Raw genomic sequence first — 21,219 nt, 5'->3', positions numbered from 1 at the left:
CCTAAGGTAGTCTCTGATTTTTATTTGAATGAAGACAGTGTGTTACCTTCCCTGTGTTCCAGGCCCAAACATCCTACGGACATTTTTTTTGCATGCCTTGGATGTGGTTTGGGCGATTTGGGTGTAGTTGGCAGCCACAGAGATTTTTCGGAGGTCAGACTCACTGTGACAGACGGGCCAAGAAAAGGGCTGTCTGCTTCTTCTGCGACCATTTCCAGATGAATCAGACAGATGGTGGCTCATGCCTATTCTATCAGGGGTCAGGTTCCTCCTTTCCCTGTAACGGCACACTCTACTCAGGCGCTTAGTGCTTCCTGGGCCTTCTGTCATCAGGCTTCAGTCGCGCAGGATTGCAAGGCGGCCACTTGGTCGTCAGTGCACACGTTCACTAATTTCTACAAAGTGGATGTGTTAGCATCTGCAGGTGCTTCCTTTGGCCGCAAAGTTTTGCAAGCTGCTGTTTAGAGGGTCTGTTCCCTCTATGGGGGTGTATTGTTTAGGTTGGGCTCCAGTTGTTTTTTGTTGAGCTCCTGTTTACCAGGTTGGCTGTTGAGATTAGCCTTCGGATTTTTTGTTGTCCCTCCCCTCATGTTTGGCACTGCTTTGGGATGTCCCTGTGGTTCTGAATACTGGAGAGTTGTGTCCGTCAATGAACGAAAGAGATAATAGGATTTTTTGTACTTACCGTAAAATACATTTCTCTGAGTTCATTGGCGGACACTGCACCCACTCCTCTATGGAGTATTAATACTTTTGACTCTGCTTGTTACAAAACTGAAGGCCTATAGCAGAGAGGGGAAAGTATACCACCCAGGACTGCCCATAGGCATAGCCAAGTTTTTTTCTGCCTAGTGTCCTACTCCTGTAGGGGGCAATATAAACCTGCAGTTCTGAATAATGGAGAGCTGTGTCCGTCAATGAAAATGGATTTTACGGTAAGTACAAAAAAATCCCATTTTTTTTTCTAGAAAATTACATAGAATTCCCAAACATTATAATTTTTTAGCAGAGATCCAAGAGAAAAAAACGTCAATCGTTGCAATTTTTTTATGTCACACGGTTTTTGCGCAGCGGTTTTTCAAATGCAGTTTGAAAAAAAAATACACTTTAATGAATCTTAATGTAAAAACACAATATATAACCCAATTTTGTTGCTAAAATTTTAAAGATGATGTTAGGCTGAGTAAACAGATACCTAACATGTCACGCTTTAAAATTGTGCATGCTCGTGGAATGGCAACAAGCTATGATACTTAAAAATCTCCATAGGCGATGCTTTAAAGAATTTTACATGTTACCTGTTTAGAGTTACAGAGGAGGTCTGGCACTAGAATTATTGCTCTCGCTCTCACATTCCTGGCGATACCTCCAAAGTGTGATGGGAACACCATTTACATATGGGTGCACGACTTACGTATGTGTTTGCTTCTGCGCGGAGAGATAGAGACCCTTGACATTTTTTTTTTCTTATTTATTTTAGTTTTTCCTTTTACACTGTCCCTTTAATTTTTTTATCACTTCTATTCATCCTATTGCAAGGAATGTACACATCCCTTGTAATAGAAATAAGTGATGACAGGTTCTCTTTATGGAGATATCTCAGGTCTACAAGACTCCAAATCTCCCCTCTACCTTTAGCAATAGTAAAAAAAAAATGATCATTTGCTTAAAAAAAATAAAGTATACTTCTGCCTTGACTGGAAGTGACGTCATGACATTGCTCCAGTCCTCCAAGATCATAGAGGTGATTAGAGACGATGTGGTCTCTGGTCACCTTTATGGCCAGCTGCGCGAACCATCGAATTGTGTCAGGGCCAGTAAAAACGGTAAGCCTGACATACACCCCTCCCGTTGCTTCAGCCATAATCCCAGTAAACCATTTGCAACCTGCAAAGTATATTTTCAGGAAAGGGCTCCCCTTCTGGTGGCACTGTGGATCCCAGATCAATAGGCTGCAGTTCCAGCATCCACCAGCAGGTGTCTCCCAGCAGCCAGAAGGTCATATCATTAGTCATCACCTGATGCTCATTGTAGGAAGTATATTTAAGTCCTGTCTGTCCTGCTCTGGTTGCCTTGGTGTTTTGGTCTCCAATTTGTGCCCCTGACCTATAATGCTGGTTCCTGGACCCCGACCCCTGCCCTGCAGCCTGATCCCTTTCAACCTTCTCTCTCCGTCTCCTGTTACCCTTTCCCTATCCTGTCTTGCCCCCAGCTCCCTCTACTTGGTCTCCTGTTTATGACCCTGAGGTCATAACCTGACACTGAGCACTGATGGTGAACTGAGCACTGATAACAACTTGGGTTGTCCTTGTCCTCTTTAGTCCGGATGACATGGCGTCCCAATTTTCCAAAAAGAACTTAAAATTTTCATTCGTCTGACCACAGCACAGTTTTCCACTTTGCCACAATGAGCCATGTTTAGATATGGCTTCCTTTTTGGCCTTTAGAGTTTTAGCCAGCAATGGCGAATGGCACGGTGGATTGTGTTCACTGACAATGTTTTTTGAAAGTATTCCTGAGCCCATGTTGTGATTTCCATTACAGTAGCATTCCTGTATGTGTGATGCAGTCCCGTCTAAGGGCCCAAAGATCACTGGCATCCAGTATGGTTTTCCAGCCTTGACCCTTACGCACAGATATTGTTCCAGATTCTCTGAATCTTTGGATGACATTATACACTGTAGATGATGATAACTTCAAACTCTGCAATTTTTCTCTGAGAAACTCCTTTCTGATATTGCTCCACTATTTTTCGCCGCAGCATTGGGGGAATTTGTGATCCTCTGTCCATCTTGACCTCTGAGAGACACTGCCACTCTTGAGAGGCTCTTTTTATACCCAATCATATTGCCAATAGACCTAGTAAGTTGCAAATTGGTCTTTCAGCTGTTCCTTATATTTATATTTAACTTTTCCGGCCTCTTGAAATTCATGAAATTCAAAATGAGCCAATATTTGGCATGACATTTCAAAATGTCTCACTTTCAACATTTGATATGTTATCTATATTATATTGTGAATAAAATATAAGTTTATGAGATTTGTAATTTAGTCCATTCCTTTTTTACTCACAATTTGTACAGTGTCCCAACTTTTTTGGAATTGGGTTTGTATTTTATTAGATCTTTTAAAGTGACAACACTGAAGAAATGACACTTTGCTACAATGTAAAGTAGTGCGTGTACAGCTTGTATAACAGTGTAAATTTGCTGTTCCCTCAAAATAACTTAACACACAGCCATTGATGTCTATTCCCATTCCCCTATGTGTAAATGTCCAAATTGGGCCCAAAGTGTCAATATTTTTGTGTGGCCTCTATTATTTGCCAGCGCTACCTTAACCCTCTTGGGCATGGAGTTCACCAGTGCTTCGCAAGTTGCCACTGGAGTCCTCTTCCACTCCTCTATGATGACATCACGGAGCTGGTGGATGTTAGAGACCTTGCGCTTCTCCACCTTCCATTTGAGGATGCCCCACAGATGCTCAATACAGTTAGGTCTGCAGACATGCTTGGCCAGTCCATCACCTTTACCCTTAGTTCTTTAGCAAGGCAGTGGTCATACGACTATTTCCCAAAGACAACCTCTGGATAGGACGCTGAGCACGTGCACTCAACTTCTTTGGTCAACCATGGTGAGGACTGTTCTGAGTTTAACCTGTCCTGTTAAACCGCTGTATTTTCTTGACCCCCGTGCTGCAGTTCAGTTTAAGGGTCTTGGCAATTTTCTTATAGCCTAGGCTATCTTTATCTTGAGCAACAGTTCTTTTTTCAGATCCTCAGAGAGTTCTTTGCCATGAGGTGCCATGTTGAACTTTAAGTGACCAGTATGAGAGCGTGAGAGAGATAACACCAAATTTAACACACATGTTCCCCATTCACAGCTGAGACCTTGTAAAACTAACGAGTCACATGACACCTGGGAGGGAAAATGGCTAATTGGGCCCAATTTGGACATTTTCACATAGGGGTGTACTCACTTTTGTTGCCAGCGGTTTAGACATTAATGGATGTGTGGTGAGTTATTTTGAGGGGACAGCACATTTACACTGTTGTGTCATTTCTTCAGTGTTGTCACATGAAAATATATAATAAAATATTTACAAAAATGTGAAGGATGTGGAAAAGAAAGGAATGTATGCGGATGACGCTCTGCTGTACTTAGCTAACCCAGATGACTCTTTGTACACCGCTCTGGCCCTCATTAACCATATCGGCCACTTTTCAGGCCTCAAAATTAACTGGGACAAGTCCCAGATACTGGCGATTGACGACGTATCTTCCATCCCTGTCAACCCTGATCTTCCATTACAGAGGGTAGATCGCATAAAATACCTAGGTGTCCAGGTTACCAGTATGCCGGCGGACTATATCCCTGACAACATCCAACCCCTGTTAACTCTGGCTAAAGCCTGGGCACGTCTCCCCTTGGGTGCAATGGGCCGTGTCAACCTCAAAAAAATGGTGCTCCTGCCTAAGATACTTTACGCACTTTGGCACTCGCCGGTCTATCTCCCCCTTAAATACTTCCTGCAGCTGGAATCCCTCCTTAAGCCGTTTGTCTGGGGACCTAGCAGACACAAATTGTCCTGGCGTCACCTTAAAAATCCCATGGATTTAGGGGGGGTTGCGCTCCCCTACTTTAACCACTTACCGCATATCGACGTAGGGCTACGTCGGTAAACTTTGCGGGCTTATACCGGGATGATGCCTCTAGCTAGAGACATCATCCCGGTACCGTGGTTTGAAGCCGACGGTCGGCTTTCCGTCGGTAACGACCGATGCGGCTCGGGAGCCGCTCGATCGTTACCCGGGGGGGCGGGAGGGGACGCCCCTCCCGCCGCCTTCCGTGGCTTTGCTCGGGGTTCCCGTCCCACCGGGAGCCCCGAGCACCCAGCCAGCACATCCGCTGGCTGGATGGAGTCCCGATGAATGCCGGAAACGGAATCGATCGGGTCTCCGATGACGTAACCCGGAGGCGGCGTCCATGATGTCACTTCCGGGTTACTGTGCTGCAAAAGGCGGCAGTTTTAAAAAACGGCTGTATGCAAAAATGCAGTTTTCGGCGTTTTGCATACAGGGAAGTGTAGTGGAGGGGTCTAGGGTCTTTTAGACCCTCGATCCCTCCATAAAGTGTACCTGTCACACATATTGCTGTCACAAGGGATGTTTACATTGCTTGTGACAGCAAAAAAATTGATCAGATTTTTTTTTTTTTTAAAAACCTGTAATAAAGTTGAAAAAAAAATAAAAAATAAATAGGAAAAAAAAAAAATTTAGCCGCCCCCGTCACCGTTAGCTCGCGCACAAAAAAAAAACGTTTACGCAAGTCGAGCCGCGAATGAAATCGCTGTTCAAACCCCACATGTGAGGTATCGCCGCAATCGCCAGAGCGTGGGCAATAATTTAAAAAAAAGAGCTACACTCTACCTCTAAACTGGTAACCGTTAAATAAATTTAAAGCGTCGCAGATTGAGATCTCTATTGACCGTAGTTTGTCGCCATCCCACGGGGGGCGCAATTTTAAACCGTAACGTGTTGCGTATCTATTTACTCGGCGTGACATCATCTTTGACAATATACAAAAAAAATGGGCTAACTTTACTGTTTAGTATTTTTTAAATGCAGTGAAATGTGATTTTTCAAATTTTTTCCAAAAAAATGGCGTTTTAAAGACCGCTGCGCAAATACCGCGTGACAAAAAATTTTGCAATGACCGACATTTTATTCTCCAGAGTCTTTGCTAAAAATATATATATAATGTTTGGGGGTTCTAAGTAGTTTTCTAGGAAAAAATACTGGTTTTAACTTGTGAACAAAAAGTGTCCGAAATAGGGCTGGGGCTTAAGTGCTTAATCTGTACTACCTGGCATCACAGCTTTCTCAATTGTTCCAACTGAACAATACAGATAGGACGAGGTTCCTTGCTCTCCTGGGTCCCTCATAGGCACATTCCTCTGTGGATCCGATGTTAATTGTGGTGTGCGGACTTCGTGAAGCTGAGGTGATAGTAAATCTATGCTCTACCACTATAGACGAATGTGGGATGTGGTGTCTTATAAGCCTGCTCTTCCCCGGCTTCACGCACATACTCCTTTGTGGCATAACACTCTGCTTCCCAAGTTCTGCTCCATCCCGGATGCGCATGTGTGGGCTCAATTTGGGATATGTTTTCTTTAGCATATCCTCGTACAAGGGGCACTCAAATCCTTCAACACACTAAAAACTGACCACGATCTACCCTATCACATGTACTACTGATATCTGCTGGTTCGACATGCATTTTCACTCCAATTCCCACAAACTATACATGACACTGCACCTGTCCTGATCCTAGAGGTTACCGAGAGCTCTGATCCCAAACATCTTATTTCTATCCTCCATGGTATGCTTCATTTGCCTACATCCACAGTTGGGGATTATGCTCTCAAGGTGAGATGGGAGGGTGACGTGGGTGAGCTGGAGGATGGGGAGTGGATTGACGCGCTGGACGCCTGTAAAACAGTATCTCCAAAATTATCTGATCGGCTCACTCAGTTATACAGTCAGGTCCATAAATATTGGGACATCTACACAATTCTAATCTTTTTGGCTCTATACACCACCACAATGGATTTGAAATGAAACAAACATAATGTGCTTTAACTGCAGATTTTCAGCTTTAATTTGAGGGTATTTACATCCAGATCAGGTGAAAGGTATAGGAATTACAACAGTTTGTATATGTGCCTCCCACTTTTTAAGGGACCAAAAGTAATGGGACAATTCGCTGCTCAGCTGTTCCATTACCAGGTGTGTGTTATTCCCTCATTATCCAATTTACAAGGAGGAGATCAAAGGTCTGGAGTTAATTTCAAGTGTGCTATTTGCATTTGGAATCTGTTGCTGTCAACTCTCAATATGAGATCCAAAGAGCTGTCACTATCAGTGAAGCAAGCCATCATTAGGCTGGGAAAAAAAACCCCATCAGAGAGATAGTAAAAACATTAGGTGTGGCCAAATCAACTGTTTGGAACATCCTTAAAAAGAAAGAAAGCACCAGTGAGTTTAGCAACAACAAAAGACCCGGAAGACCACGGAAAACAACTGTGATGGTAGGTGTATGTGTTTCAAAGTCAACAATCAAGAGAAGACTTCACCAGAGTGAATACAGAGGGTTCACCACAAGATGTAAACCATTGATGAGCTTCAAAAACAGGAAGGCCAGATTAGAGTTTGGCAAACAACATCTAAAAAAGCCTTCACAGTTCTGTAACAACATCCTATGGACAGATGAGACCAAGATCAACTTGTACCAGAGTGATGGGAAGAGAAGAGTATGGAGAAGGAAAGGAACTGCTCATGATCCAAAGCATACCACCTCATCAGTGAAGCATGGTGGTGGTAGTGTCATGGCGTGGGCATGTATGGCTGCCAATGGAACTGGTCATCTTGTACTTATTGATGATGTGACTGCTGAGAAAAGCAGCAGGATGAATTCTGAAGTGTTTCGGGCAATATTATCTGCTCATAGTCAGCCAAATGCTTCAGAACTCATTGGACGGCGCTTCACAGTGCAGATGGACAATGACCCGAAGCATACTGCGAAAGCAACCAAAGAGTTTTTTAAGGGAAAGAAGTGGAATGTTATGCAATGGCCAAGTCAATCACCTGACCTGAATCCGATTGAGCATGCATTTCACTTGCTGAAGATAAAACTGAATGGAAAATTCCCCAAGAACAAGCAGGAACTGAAGACAGTTGCAGTAGAGTCCTGGCAGAGCATCACCAGGGATGAAACCCACCGTCTGGTGATGTCTATGCGTTCCAGACTTCAGGCTGTAATTGACTGCAACGGATTTGCAACCAAGTATAAAAAAGTGAAAGTTTGATTTATGATTGTTAATCTGTCCCATTACTTTTGGTCCCTTAAAAAGTGGGAGGCACATATACAAACTGTTGTAATTCCTACACCGTTCACCTGATTTGGATGTAAATACCCTCAAATTAAAGCTGAAAATCTGCAGTTAAAGCACATGTTGTCTGTTTCATTTCAAATCCATTGTGGTGGTGTATAAAGCCAAAAAGATTAGAATTGTGTCGATGTCCCAATATTTATGGACCTGACTGTATATCCTCCATCGCTCCTACCTCACACCTCTCAAGCTTGCCAGATGTGGGAGGGATGTTTCTGCCTTCTGCCCTATGTGTGGCCGAGACCGAGGTACCTTTTATCATTTAATTTGGAATTGCCCAGCACTGCAGGGTTTTTGGTCACAGTTTGTCAGATTCCTGCATGATAACATGGGCTCCCCCTTGACGCTACTCCCTAAGCCATGTCTATTAGGGATTCTCCCTGACACCAGTATCGATAAGTTCACCACACGATTTCTACAGGAGACACTGTTTGTTGCTAGAAAACTGATAGCATGTAGATGGATGCGTGACACACCCCCCATGTTTAATGACTGGATTTGAGAGGTGAACATCATCATGCCTTACAAAAAGTTAATCTACACCCACAGGGGTTGCCCCACTAAGTTCCATAAAATCTGGGACAGATGCTTACAGACACTGGAGACATGTATCTGAAAACCCACTCTTACAGCTATAGGTAGCCCTGGCAGTTTTGACTTTATGCAGTACTCGTGGAGTCCTCGTAATAAATGGCTTCTCCATGTCAGCAGCCCTCCTATTACTGCACACTATCTATCCTTTGTGATATTCGTGTTGGTATTATGCTTATGCTATTACTTGCTTCCGTTTTATTTGTGACGACTGTTTCTTTACATCTCAACCTTGTACGTTTTGCTGTATTTCACTGCACTGTTCCCTTGTATCATTTTTTCCTTTTTTTTCCAATAAAGAACCTGTTTAATAGAAAAAAAATGTGAAGGGTGTACTCACTTTTGTGAGATACTGTACATATTGCAGTCGGCAAGTGGTTAAATGAGGGACTGAACTCTGGAAGCTGTGCCCAAAAAAAGGCAGGCAGAGGACAGAGGCCAGTCCCCAGTGTTGCCTTTGGTCTCCCTGCATCTGATCTTTTCCCATCACTGACTTCCCATGCCTTGTTTTGCCCTGTGTCTGTGTGGATCTGGCCATCTTGGTAGAGGCAGAGCTTTGCTTCATTGTGTCAGAGCCTCCAGGAAGGAGAACAATGAGCAGCTCAATACTAGTATCACCAGATCTCACTTCTGAAACTAGCAGTCAGAGGCAGCAGTGCCTTAGATCTCATACTGGAGATACACAGCTATGATAGTCTGGGCTCAGGGGTGCATAGGCACCCTCACATACTAGAAAATGCACTGCTATTGTTCAAAATAAATTCAAAACCAAATGTAAATTTTAAATTAATAATCATTATCATATGAAATAAATTGACCATGTGATCAGAAAAGCCTATTGGCAAAAAATGGGAATGTTAATCTTCTAACATGTGCATCCACCAATGTGTTTTCTCACCTCCTCAAAAGTGAGACCATATGCCTCATGGTAGTTGAAAACCTTTGCTGAGCCTGGGACAATCGAGTTCTGTAGACGAGATCCACCAACTACAATCCTGGTAAAAAAATAACAAGAGATAAAAATACCACTTAGGGATGTATTTATAAAACATTAGCATAGCTGTTCGTCTATCGAAGCTGAGTATGAATTTATTCTGTGCAAGTGGGCAAAACTGAATGTTCTCAGGATATATTCTTTGCAATTTAGAATGTGTGAATGTAGAAAATACCGAATTATGGTCACTGGATGGCGCAGAGGACCATACTTATTTGATAGCAAAAATCTAGTGGCCATATTCCTCCTGGTAGTTGAAAGCCTTTGCTGAGCCTGAGACAATGAGTTCTACAGACATGATTCACTAGCTGCAATCCTGGAAAAAAACTATAACAAGGGAGATAAAAATATCACTTAGGAGTGTATTTATGAAAAATTTGCATAGTTGTTCATCCAAGTGAAATAATTCTGTGCGATTGGGGTAAACAAAAATATAAAAATCGTTGCAAATGTATAAATGAATAAGTGTCCTAAAGTGACAAATGCATAACTAATTATAAATGTGTAAAATCCATAGAAAATATGAAATATAAATTCAATAAAGTGCACAGTGCTGAATGTCAAGCGATTACACAATAAACTATCTGCATGTGTGTAATCACTTGACATTCAGCACTGTGCACTTTATTGAATATATATTTCCTAATTTCTATAGACCTCCTTGGCGCCTGATCCTAATTATCTCTTTACGATTTGGGTAAACCTAATGTTCTCAGGCTATATTCTCTGTAATTTGAATGTATTAATGCAGAAAATACTGTATTATGGCTATCAGATGGTGACAACGGGCATACTTATTTCCTATCATATTCAGCGCCATCTAGTGGCCATAATGTCTTTTTTTGCCCCTGGTAGTTGAATTTCTTAGTTAAGCCTAGTAAGCCAACTTGTAGGCACAATCCACTAGCTTCTGTCCTGGAAACAATTATAACAAGGGAGATACAAATATCACTTAGGGGGTATGTATTTAAAAAAAATAAAAAAAATTACAAAGCTGTTTGTCTATTGAAACTGCATAGAAATTCATTCTGTGCGAATGGGACAAAACCAAATGATCTCAAGGGTATATTCTTTGCAATTTTGAATGTGTGAATGCTGAAAATACCACATTATGGCCACTAGATGGTGCCGATAATCATACTTATTTCCTGTGAAAGTGAGCACAGTCTAGTGGCCACAATGCAGTATTTTCCTTCTAGTAGTTGAAAGCTTTCCCTGAGCTTGGGATAATCTGTAGATGTAAAACACTAGGAACAATCCTGGAAAAAAATTATAACAACGGAGATAACAATATTACCTCAGCTTCAAACTTTAGCTGATTGTCCATCAAAATGTGGATTCATTACGTGGAAAAGGGGCAAAACTGAATGTACTCAGGTTATGTTCTCTGCAGTTTAAAAATGTGTGAATGGAAAAAATGCTGCATTGTGGCCACTAGATGGTGCCGGGGAACATACTTATTTTCTATGATAGTCAGCAACATCCAGTGGCCATAATGCAGTACTGTTTGATTTATAAGTATAAGATTTTTCTCTTAAGCTTCCCCAGGCAGTTACATGTGGCACTGCCTATCTCTCACCTGTCATATGGGCAGTTTGTGTTGGTGCTCACAGTAGTGTCTGCATTATCACCAATTAGCCACTGCAGGCTGGCATCCTGACGGAGACGTATCTTGGGCCAGTGAGTACTCTTCACGTAACTGCAGCCAGCGTTATAGTCACCCAAGATAATGATGTCCTGTATAAGAAAATTTCCGATGCAAATTATACTGTACAGCCATAAAAGAACAGGAACCTAACAAAACATACATGACCTAAATCAAAGTCTACATGTTTTTCTGGAAAGCTCTGCTTACATTTTGCCTTCCCTGCTTCCTCTCTCTCCCTATCTCTCCATCCTAATCAAATTTTCTTTGTTTATGTAGAGCCAGAGCTGGTGGTGGTGACATTGTATGGTGGTTCCTATAACTGACACCAATGACCCTGCATTAAAGGCACCGTGTATTGCTCTGGCACTACATAAACAAAAACTTTTGAAGGACTCTGTTCTTGCTTAGTTGGATGTTTTATATTATTTATGCAATTTATGCACTTTATTTATTTGCCCTTTATGAAAGGAGGGTAACACCATCCCTGCACTACTGAAATTCTAAGAAAAATAATCATTTTTTTTGTGATGAATTTTAATTTATGTATAGTTGTCACTGAGGCTTTAAGTCCACTGCAAAAGGCTTTGCTACTCTGCGTCACACACATCTGCTTTATTTAGCGACAACTTTGGGTCGCATAGCAGTGTGCGTTTTGCAGGTGAATTTCACCGCGCAGAGTTGCCAAAGCCTCAGTGACAACTATACATAAATTAAAATTCATCACAAAAAAAAAAACAGAATTTCAGTAGCGCAGGGATGGTGTTACCCTCCTTTCATAAAGTGCAAATAAATAAAGTGCATAAATTGCATAAATAATCCAAAACATTTTACTAAGCAAGAACAGAGTCCTTCAAATGTCTTTGTGCCACATGTCACAGTGCCTTTAATGCAGGGTCATTGGTGTCAGTTATAGGAAGCATCGTACAATGTCACCACCACCAGCTCTATGTCACAGTGCCTTTAATGCAGGGTCATTGGTGTCAGTTATAGGAAGCATCGTACAATGTCACCACCACCAGCTCTGGCACTACATAAACAAAGACTTTTGAAGGACTCTGTTCTTGCTTAGTTGGATGTTTTGTATTATTTATTCAATTTATGCACTTTATTTATTTGCACTTTATGAAAGGAGGGTAACACCATCCCTGCGCTACTGAAATTCTAAGAAAAATAATCTGTTTTTTTTGTGATGAATTTTAATTTATGTATAGTTGTCACTGAGGCTTTATCAACTGTGCGATGTGAAAATCACCTGCAAGACGCACACTGCTATGCGACCCAAAGTTGTCGCTAAATAAAGCAGGTGTGTGTGCCGCAGAGTAGCAAAGCCTTTTGCACAGTGGACTTAACGCTTTCAACAAGAACAGGAGTTAAGTTGTCACTGAGGCTTTGGCAACTTTGCGCGTTGAAATTCGCCTGCAAAACGCACACTGCCTATGCGACCCAAAGTTGTCGCTAAATACAGCAGATGTGTGCATCGCTGAAATATATTTTGCACAATAGCTGACTAGCAAGCACGTATACCTGCTGTAGATATATCAGCAGTGCAATGTGCTCACTAGACGGAACCCTGACACTTAAATGTATCCCTACAAAAACTAGATTATTGAATCTAACTATAGTTGTATATAGTACCCTAACTACACTGCATATCCCTTTCCTCACACTAAAAGAACAGCTCCATACAGCAGAAGATAATTGCAAAATGACACTGGAGCTTTACAAGCAATGCAGCAAACTTTGTAACACAGCAGGAGAAACACAAATGCTTCCACTCTCTTTGAAAGCCTCTGTATTAGTGGTAGAGGTTAGGCAGGGCTATGTTATATACTGGGGGGCGTATTCACTCCTGATTGGCCTCTGGTCCCCGTAGTCACTCCAATCATGTTCCTAGCAGACTCCTGCCCCCTCGTTGTCTTTTACTGACGTTTCTGGGCCAATCACGGGCTTTTAAAGCCCACTTCCTGTCCCATTGCATTTTGGGCGGTTCTGGTGGCCGAATTCCGAACTTTTACCGCAAAACGTTCAGAATTCGGCCTGAATTTCGAACACCCAAAGTTTGGGTCGAACCGATGGTCGACCCGAACCGTTCGATCATCCCTAATTACTACTAATAATACCGTTTTCATTACTAAAGTCTTTTGTATATAGTCTCTTAACATCCCCTCCAACATCTTGCAGACCACTGATGTTAGGCTGACCGGCCTATAGTTACCCGGGATATATCTTGGCCCTTTTTTAAATATTGGTACCACATTGGCTTTTTTCCAATCAGCTGGCACCATACCCTTCTGTAGACTATCCGTAAAGATCAAGAATAATGGTCTGGCTGAGTTCTTTAAGAACCCTCGGGTGTAAGCCATCTGGTCCCGGTGATTTATTTATGTTAAGTTTCTCTAGTTTAGTTCTAAGTCTATCTTCTGTTAACCATGGGGGTACTTCCTGAGGTGTATTATTTAATTTATCATTACAAGCTGGGTTAGTGTAGCCCCCCAATTGTTTTGTGAAGACTGAAGAGAAGAAATTATTTAACACTTTCGCCTTCTCTCTGTCCTCTGTGGCCAGATTCCCTTCGTTGTCTTTTATGGGGCCAATGTGTTCTGGCCTCACTTTCTTACTATTTATGCTCAAATAATTTCTTGGGGGTTTTTTTACTCTCTTCCGCTATATGTTTCTCGTGTTCTATTTTAGCTGCTTTGATTTCACCTTTACATTTCTTATTGCACTCTTTGTAATGTTGGAATGCTGCCAATGACCCCTCAGCCTTGTATTTTTCTGAAGGCCTTTTCTTTAGTATTAATATGCATTTTTATGTTGGAATTTAGCCACCCAGGGTTTATTTTTGCTCTTTTAAATGTATTCCCCTTTGGAATGCACTGGCCGATCCCTTTGTTTAGTATGCTCTTGAAGCACTCCCATTTTTCCTCCGTGTTCTTTGTTCCCAGGGTTCTTTCCCATTTGATATTGTCTAGCAAAGAGCGCAGTTTAGGGAAGTTGGCTCTTTTTAAATTCAGTGTCCTTATATTACCCTTGTGTTTCCTATTACTATGATTTATACTGAAACTAATTGACCTATGGTCACTGTTTCCTAAGTTGCCCCATATTTCTATATCCGTGATCAGGTCCGTATTGTTGGTACTCAGTAGGTCTAGTTTAAATGGGTGTTCTACACGCGCCTAGGTATCGGTGTGAAATGAGGGAAGCAGCAGGTTAACAAGTCTAATATATTAGATATAGTTGACTGGGCATGTAATATATAAAAAGGTACTGCGCTAACCATGGGTGAATTGTGAGGACTTGTTAAAGTGCTATAGTGATTTGAAATATTGCGATAATTTACATACATCAAAACATGAAAAAGTGCATATACATGTGCATAAATAATGCCAATGACAATGTGATTAAGACATTTGAAATATACAATATTGTTAAATTAATTCCATAAAAGTCAGTGATAAAGGTGATTAAAAAGTGCAACAAACAATGTGCAGTAATACAAAGTGATAGTGAATTGCTTCAATAAAAGTCTGTGATACTGCTTAGAAAGGAAAATAAAAAGTGCAGTTGTGCTGTAAAGTCTTCTAAGTGCAAATAATACTGGTGTAGCGATCTCTGCGACCCTCTGCTTCACCGCAAAGTGCTAGTTGGTAAGGTAGCTCACTTACCAGATGGCGTGGATTCCTGTGGCGTACGCCAGCAAGAATCAAACTGTGCTTATACACCGCTCCAACTTTGGTAGATGAATGGAATCCTTGAAGTGCTGGTGTAGGCTCAGGATGAAAGAAAAAAAAAGCTCCTCATCGTGTAGAAGGTTAACAACCTTTATTTATACACCTCACACGAACATCCATATAGATAAAAACTTCCATAAAAAACACTGCAGTGATAAAAAACTGTTCACTCCAAAGCACCAAACAATAGGTGTCACAGCAAACTACGATAAATGCAAACCGTTGCAAAAGCAATTATGGCCTCGCTCCAGCCACTTCTGAGTTCCTGTTCATGCTGGTATAACAGCACGCTGCTGTATGAACAACCGCGAGGTGCGCCGTACCCGGAAGTGGGAACTCGGCGTGCGGTTCAGCAGTCTACTCAGAACGAGGCAACGTGCATACCAACTTGACGCGTTTGGTCAGAGATATGACGTCTTCGGAAGTGGTATGTACGTTGCGTGTCATGAGATTTTATGCGGAAGACGGTGCCGGCTGGTGCTCAATATTTTTGGGGGGGCGCAAACAGAAAAATGAGTGACCAGAGTGCCCCCAATCAATGCAGAGTGCCACAGCGTGCCCCCAATCAATGCAGAGCGCCACAGCGTGCCCCCAATCAATGCAGAGCACCACAGCATGCCCCCAATCAATGCAGAGCGCCACAGCATGCCCCCCAATCAATGCAGAATGCCACAGCATGCCCCCCAATCAATGCAGAGTGCCACAGCATGCCCCCCAATCAATGCAGAATGCCACAGCGTGCCCCCAATCAATGCAGAGTGCCACAGCATGCCCCCCAATCAATGCAGAATGCCACAGCATGCCCCCCAATCAATACAGAGTGCCCCCCAATCAATGCAGAGTGCCACAGCGTGCCCCCATCAATGCAGAGTGCCACAGCGTGCCCCCCAATCCATGCAGAGTGCCGCAGCGTGCCCCCAATCAATGCAGAGTGCCACAGCATGCCCCCCAATCAATGCAGAGTGCCACAGCATGCCCCCAATCAATGCAGAGTGCCATAACATGCCCCCAATCAATGCAGAATGCAACAGCGTGCCCCCCAATCAATGAAGAGCACCACAGCATACCCCCATCAATGCAGAGACCAGCGTGCGTGCCCCCTTCAATGCAGTGTGGGCTTCCCCCCCCCCGAGACCAATGCACTTACCTGGCAGCGGCTTCTCTTCAGTCCCGGCGGCGGCGGCTTCACCTCACTCTGTCCCCCGGCACGTCTCCTGCAGTCCTCCCGCTCCCGCCTCCTCCTCGGCCAATGGCATGGGGTTTGCCTTGCAGCCAATCAGGAAGCGCATATCGGATGCGCTTCCTGATTGGCCAGGAGGAGGATCGGTGTGGCAATAGCGAATTTTCATTCGCTATTGTCACACAATGGGTGGGCTCGGGGCGCACTGCTCTGTGCCCCGAGCCCACCCTTTGCATCCCCCTATTAGAGCCTCTGGCACGGTTCCTTCTGCCCAGTCTATATCTGGATAATTAATGTCCCCCATTATAAATACATTTCCCATCCTTGCTGCCATTTCAAGCTGTGATAGGAGGTCCGCCTCCCCCTCCTCCCTCTGGTTGGGGGGCCTATAGCATAACCCAATATTACTTTCCCCATAGTGATTCCCTTTAAACCCATAGGGATTTTACCTCATCCTTAGCTCCATTATTAATATAGTCCCTTATATTTACCTGTACACTGTTCTTAATATACAGACATACCCCTCCCCTTTTTTACCTCCTCTATCTCTGCGATAAAGGGAATACCACCTGAATGGTCACCAACCAATTATGAGAGCTGTCAAACCAAGTCTCTGAAATCCCCAAAAAATCGAAGTCCTCCTCATACATCTGCAGCTCCAGCTCTCCCATCTTGTTGGCCACGCTTCTAGCATTGATATACAAACCTTGTAATTTTGTCCGGATGCATACTATGTCCTCGTCTAATATTGTTTTTAGGCTGCTGTTGCGATTTTTCCCCATACCCACCTTGGGTTTAGGAACTCTGAACGCCCTACCGCTAATGTCCCCATTTGTGCCCACTGAACCTTGCTCCCCGCTGGCTAATTCTACATTTGTACCCTCCCCCCCCCCAATCACCTAGTTTAAAAGCCCCTCTAACTTGGTGGCCATCTTCTCACCCAGTACGGCTGCACCCTCCCCATTTAGGTGCAAACCGTCCCTACTAAAGAACTGGTAGCCAACTGAGATGTCGGCCCAGTTCTCCAGGAACCCGAAACCCTCCTTACTATACCAGCTCCTCAGCCACTTGTTTACTTCCCTAATCTCCCGCTGCCTCTCTGGCGTGGCTCAAGATACAGGTAGTATTTCTGAAAATACTACCTTGGAGGTCCTACTCCTCAACTTAGCTCTTAAGTCCCTGAAATAGTTTTTTAGGACTCTCCATCTCCCTCTGACTTTGTCATTGGTACCCACGTGTACCACGACAGCTGGGTCTTTCCCAGCCCCACCCAATAATCTGTCCACCAGATCAGTGATGTGCCGAATACCTGTATTGTCAGCTCCATGTAGTGGCCAAAATGAGGCATTGTTTTCTTACATACTTCAACGAGAAAACTGTGCTGCATTTTGGCCACTATATGGAGCTGATGATACAGTAGTTAGGGCTCTTATGGCTCATTTACACAGATATATCTGTATCCACTACAGCTCCAGGCCTTTTTTTGACACTTTTGTTTACGTGTCAAAATCAGTATTTTTTTGCTAGAAAGTTAGTTAGAACCCCCAAACATTATATATATATATATTTTTTTTTTTTTTAATGCAGAGACCTTAGAGAATAAATTGGTGGGTGTTGCAATTTTTTATGCCACACAGTATTTGCGCAGCGGTTTTTCAAACATATTTTTTTGAAAAAAGATACACTTTTTTGAATTTTAATGCAAAAAACACAATAAATAACCTATTTGTTTTGTAAAATCTTAAAGATGGTTGGCCACCATACATGTCATAGTTTAAAATTGCGTACATCCTTGCAATGGCAGCAAACAACGTAAATGTTACTATCCATAGGCGACGCTTTAAAAGGCCTTTACAGGTTATCACTTTAGGTTCGACTAGAACCCCTGAAACTGTCCAAGGAATGGGAACTACCACTCCCTGTTGCATCAAGCTGTCCCCCGCAAAGCTTTTTAAGCGACCCGGGGATGTTGAATATTGGAAGGGAAGAATCGCACCGGTGGAAGTGATCGAACTCGATCTTGTATCCCGACCGTATGACCTCGCGAACCCCTTTATCCGGGATTCTGGAAAGCCATGGATCCGTAAACCGGTGAAGACATCCCCCCACCCTAGAGATGGGTGGGGGCCCATTCTGTCAATCCAACGGGATAACAGTGGCTTTATTTAGTCTGGAAATCGGTGAGTCCACTATTGGTGGTACCGTCCATCTTATAATGAGGGATACCTCAAACTGATAGCGCCTAGCAATGCGTTTGGAAATAGCAGGGGTTCGTTTTCGGACGACCCCATTTGGGCAAGGGAAACCCTTCGCCATTTTGGTAGGCTTGCTAGTACCAAAAAAGGAATATCAGTCTCACTACCTCTGCCGGTGTAATCTCAAGATCTAAGGTTTCCCGGACAGACACAACTAGTGCCTCCACCAACGCTTCTTGTGCTATGGCGGAGGCAGAAGCGTCCTCCTCACTGTCTGAGGAGACCGTACCTGAGACAACAACCCCAGAAAAGGGGCTGCAATGACCAGCTCAGAATCCGTATCTGAAGTATCAGATGAAAATAGGGGTAGGCGGGGGTCGCTTTTCTTGACCCCCGTCCCTGACAGGCTACCTCCACCCGGGATACCAAAGACTCCAAACTGCTGATAATGCATCATCACAAGTGGGGTACTGGAGGGTCCTGCAGGCCATCTCGAGGGGATCAGGTGGGGATACATGTGTGGCAGGGTTCATGATTAACAAGACACTTGCCAGCAAACACAAAAAATTAATTGCAAGAAAAAACATTTTTTTTTTTTTTTTACTTAGTCCCCCAGCGCAATAGCGCCCCTCAGTGTACCTACTTGGACCCCTCAGAGAGAGAGAGAGACCCCAAGGCTCACCTGATGCACAGAAGTTTCTTATCAACCTGCTTCCAGCACTGTCTGTTACAGACAGGAAGTCTTTGGCTTGCTTTCCCGGGCCAAGGAGGCGGCTCCGCCCCTTTACACGCCTTCCGGCGCCTCCCAATTACTCCTCGAGGTGTTTGGTCACCTCAAACATGGCCGCCCCCATGCTGGAGACATGAGGCTACGCCAATATGGCGGCCTCGTGCGATCTGCAGGAAAATGGCGGCGACCTGTGGAGGATAGCGGCGGCTTGAGCAAAGTAGCAGCGGCCTGCGGGAGTGTGCGCTCGGCCTGTGCGGCCTGCGAGAGTGTGCGCTCGGCCTGTGCGGCCTGTGCGGCCTGCGGGAGTGTGCGCTCGGCCTGTGCGGCCTGCGGGAGGTAGTCCTCGGCCTGTGCGGCCTGCGGGAGTGTGCACTCGGCCTGTGCGGCCTGCGGGAGGTAGTCCTCGGCCTGTGCGGCCTGCGGGAGGCTGTGCGGCCTGCGGAGGTGACTGGCTTTGTGGAAGGATGGTGACCTGCGGATGCGGTAATCCAGGCATAGGCATCGGCCTGTATACACATTATGTCAGGTAGGATACCTCTATACCTTAATAGTAATGCCTTTTAGCAGTCTGCCACTGACGTCAGTCATCTCCCTTATAGTGTCATATAGTGACTATAGATAGTCAGCTCCCAAACCAAGCTCTTAAGAGGGGGATCAATGACACCTGCTAGGATCACGTCCATCCATCCCAGAGAGGGGCCCGCGTCCACCAACAAACCCGACAGGGGGAGAGGGGGAACATTTTACTTACCCTACCGGAACCATGCGGGCGCCAACTCCTGACAGAACCCCTCTCCACCGGGGTGGGGGGGCTGTCGACCAATACGGACGCCGTGACTCAGTTTGCAACTGGTCATTGGCGTCCAGGCGAGACGTTTAACTCACAGGGTCAGTCCCCGTGAGTTAAACGGGAAACAGCCTAAAGACCTAAATGATGGGGAATGAATGAGTACAAGCTTGTGACATCACACGTAATCCACATAAAATCAGAGTGCCACTTAAACTCCTGTAGATCAACCAGCAACTGTTTCGTGTCTTTGAGGAAACCTGGCAAGCCTGTAACCAGGGGCTGTAACTGATAATCCACCCACTGACCCAGGCGTTCATTAAGAGCCCCGATACCTGCCACAACTGGTCTGCCTGTCAGCAGGTTTAACCACTTGTGTACTTTTGGCAGATGATGGAAGATTGACATAATAGGGGCCTCCAGAATAAACATATTCCTTTCATTTAAGGTAGAAAATACCCACCGCTTTGTCCAATAATGTGGATAAATCTTTCTTGAAGGGTGGAGTGGGATCAGCCCTAAATTTCAAGTAAGTTCCATCATCGGATAACTGGCGCATAACTTTATTCCTGTATAGTTCAGAATCAAGGGCGACAACAGAGCCACTCTTGTCTGCATTCCTGATAACGATACTACAATCTTTACTCAAGCTCTGTAGAGCCATTTTCTCAGTAACAGTAAGGTTAGCCGACATAGAACCACCAGAACGTTTACGAGCCAGATGGGTAAGATCTTTCTCTACTAGCCTCTGGAAGAGAGCCATGTTTTTGCCTCGAGAATTAATGGGGTAGAAATCAGATTTTAACCTGAAAGGAATTACTGTGCAATCACCCGATAACTCTATCAGATCAGGATCTGGCTCATAGGCAAGTTCTTCAAGATCGCACAAAGCACATAAATCTGCAAATTTCAATGGGGAAGGAGCAGACGCACCCATCGATGCCACAATATTGGGTCTCCCTTCATCCTCCTCCATTGAAACATTAAAATAATGTTTCATAAGGGTTAATGAACGTACACATTTATTTACATCGAGTATGGTATTAAATATATCAAAATGTCTAACTCTAAATTCAAACCTTTGGACAGCAAAGAAATTTCTTAATTACTCAACCTCCATTGTGACAGATTCAAAACATTAGCCATTATTTCCGTCATTCCCTCCTCCGCTTGTGTCTTCTCCCTTCCCTCCTTGTTTTTTTTTGGGCTTTTTTCTTCTTTTTCTTGGAGCCATGAGCATTCCTGTTTAAACCCTGTGTACTCACAGAGCGATTCCCATCAATCGGCCGATTAATGGATTCAGGGGATGAGTCGGAGGCAGTAGCAGCCAGAGTGTCATTCAAAAGGTCAAACTCGTTATCTGAAAAGCTGACCCTTTTTATAGTAGAGTTTTTTTGTGGACGGCGAGAT

The 21,219-nt window shown here is 43.9% G+C and overlaps 2 protein-coding genes across 4 annotated transcripts in view; one reads left to right on the top strand and one right to left on the bottom strand.

Moving 5' to 3' along the window:
* The window catches only part of HAUS7 (HAUS augmin like complex subunit 7), a gene marked incomplete at its 5' end in the record, with an annotated part of 217,766 nt that overhangs the window by 4,419 nt on the left and 192,128 nt on the right, over positions 1 to 21,219 (top strand). The gene's annotated exons all lie outside the window — the stretch shown is intronic.
* LOC309559661 (deoxyribonuclease-1-like) overlaps positions 1 to 21,219 on the bottom strand; it is a 160,041-nt gene that overhangs the window by 20,510 nt on the left and 118,312 nt on the right. For all 3 annotated transcript variants that reach the window (XM_082263031.1, XM_082263030.1, XM_082263032.1), the window contains exons 7-8: positions 11,118 to 11,275; positions 9,443 to 9,539 (exon numbers count right to left, since the gene is read on the bottom strand). In XM_082263031.1, coding sequence (XP_082119157.1) covers positions 9,443 to 9,539; positions 11,118 to 11,275 — 255 coding nt within the window. The remainder of the gene's footprint in view (positions 1 to 9,442; positions 9,540 to 11,117; positions 11,276 to 21,219) is intronic.

The sequence above is a fragment of the Pelophylax lessonae genome (assembly GCF_965119305.1).
Source record: "Pelophylax lessonae genome assembly, chromosome: 7".
In the NCBI taxonomy this organism is placed as follows: domain Eukaryota; kingdom Metazoa; phylum Chordata; class Amphibia; order Anura; family Ranidae; genus Pelophylax; species Pelophylax lessonae.
This window is presented reverse-complemented; position numbering and strand designations above follow the sequence as displayed.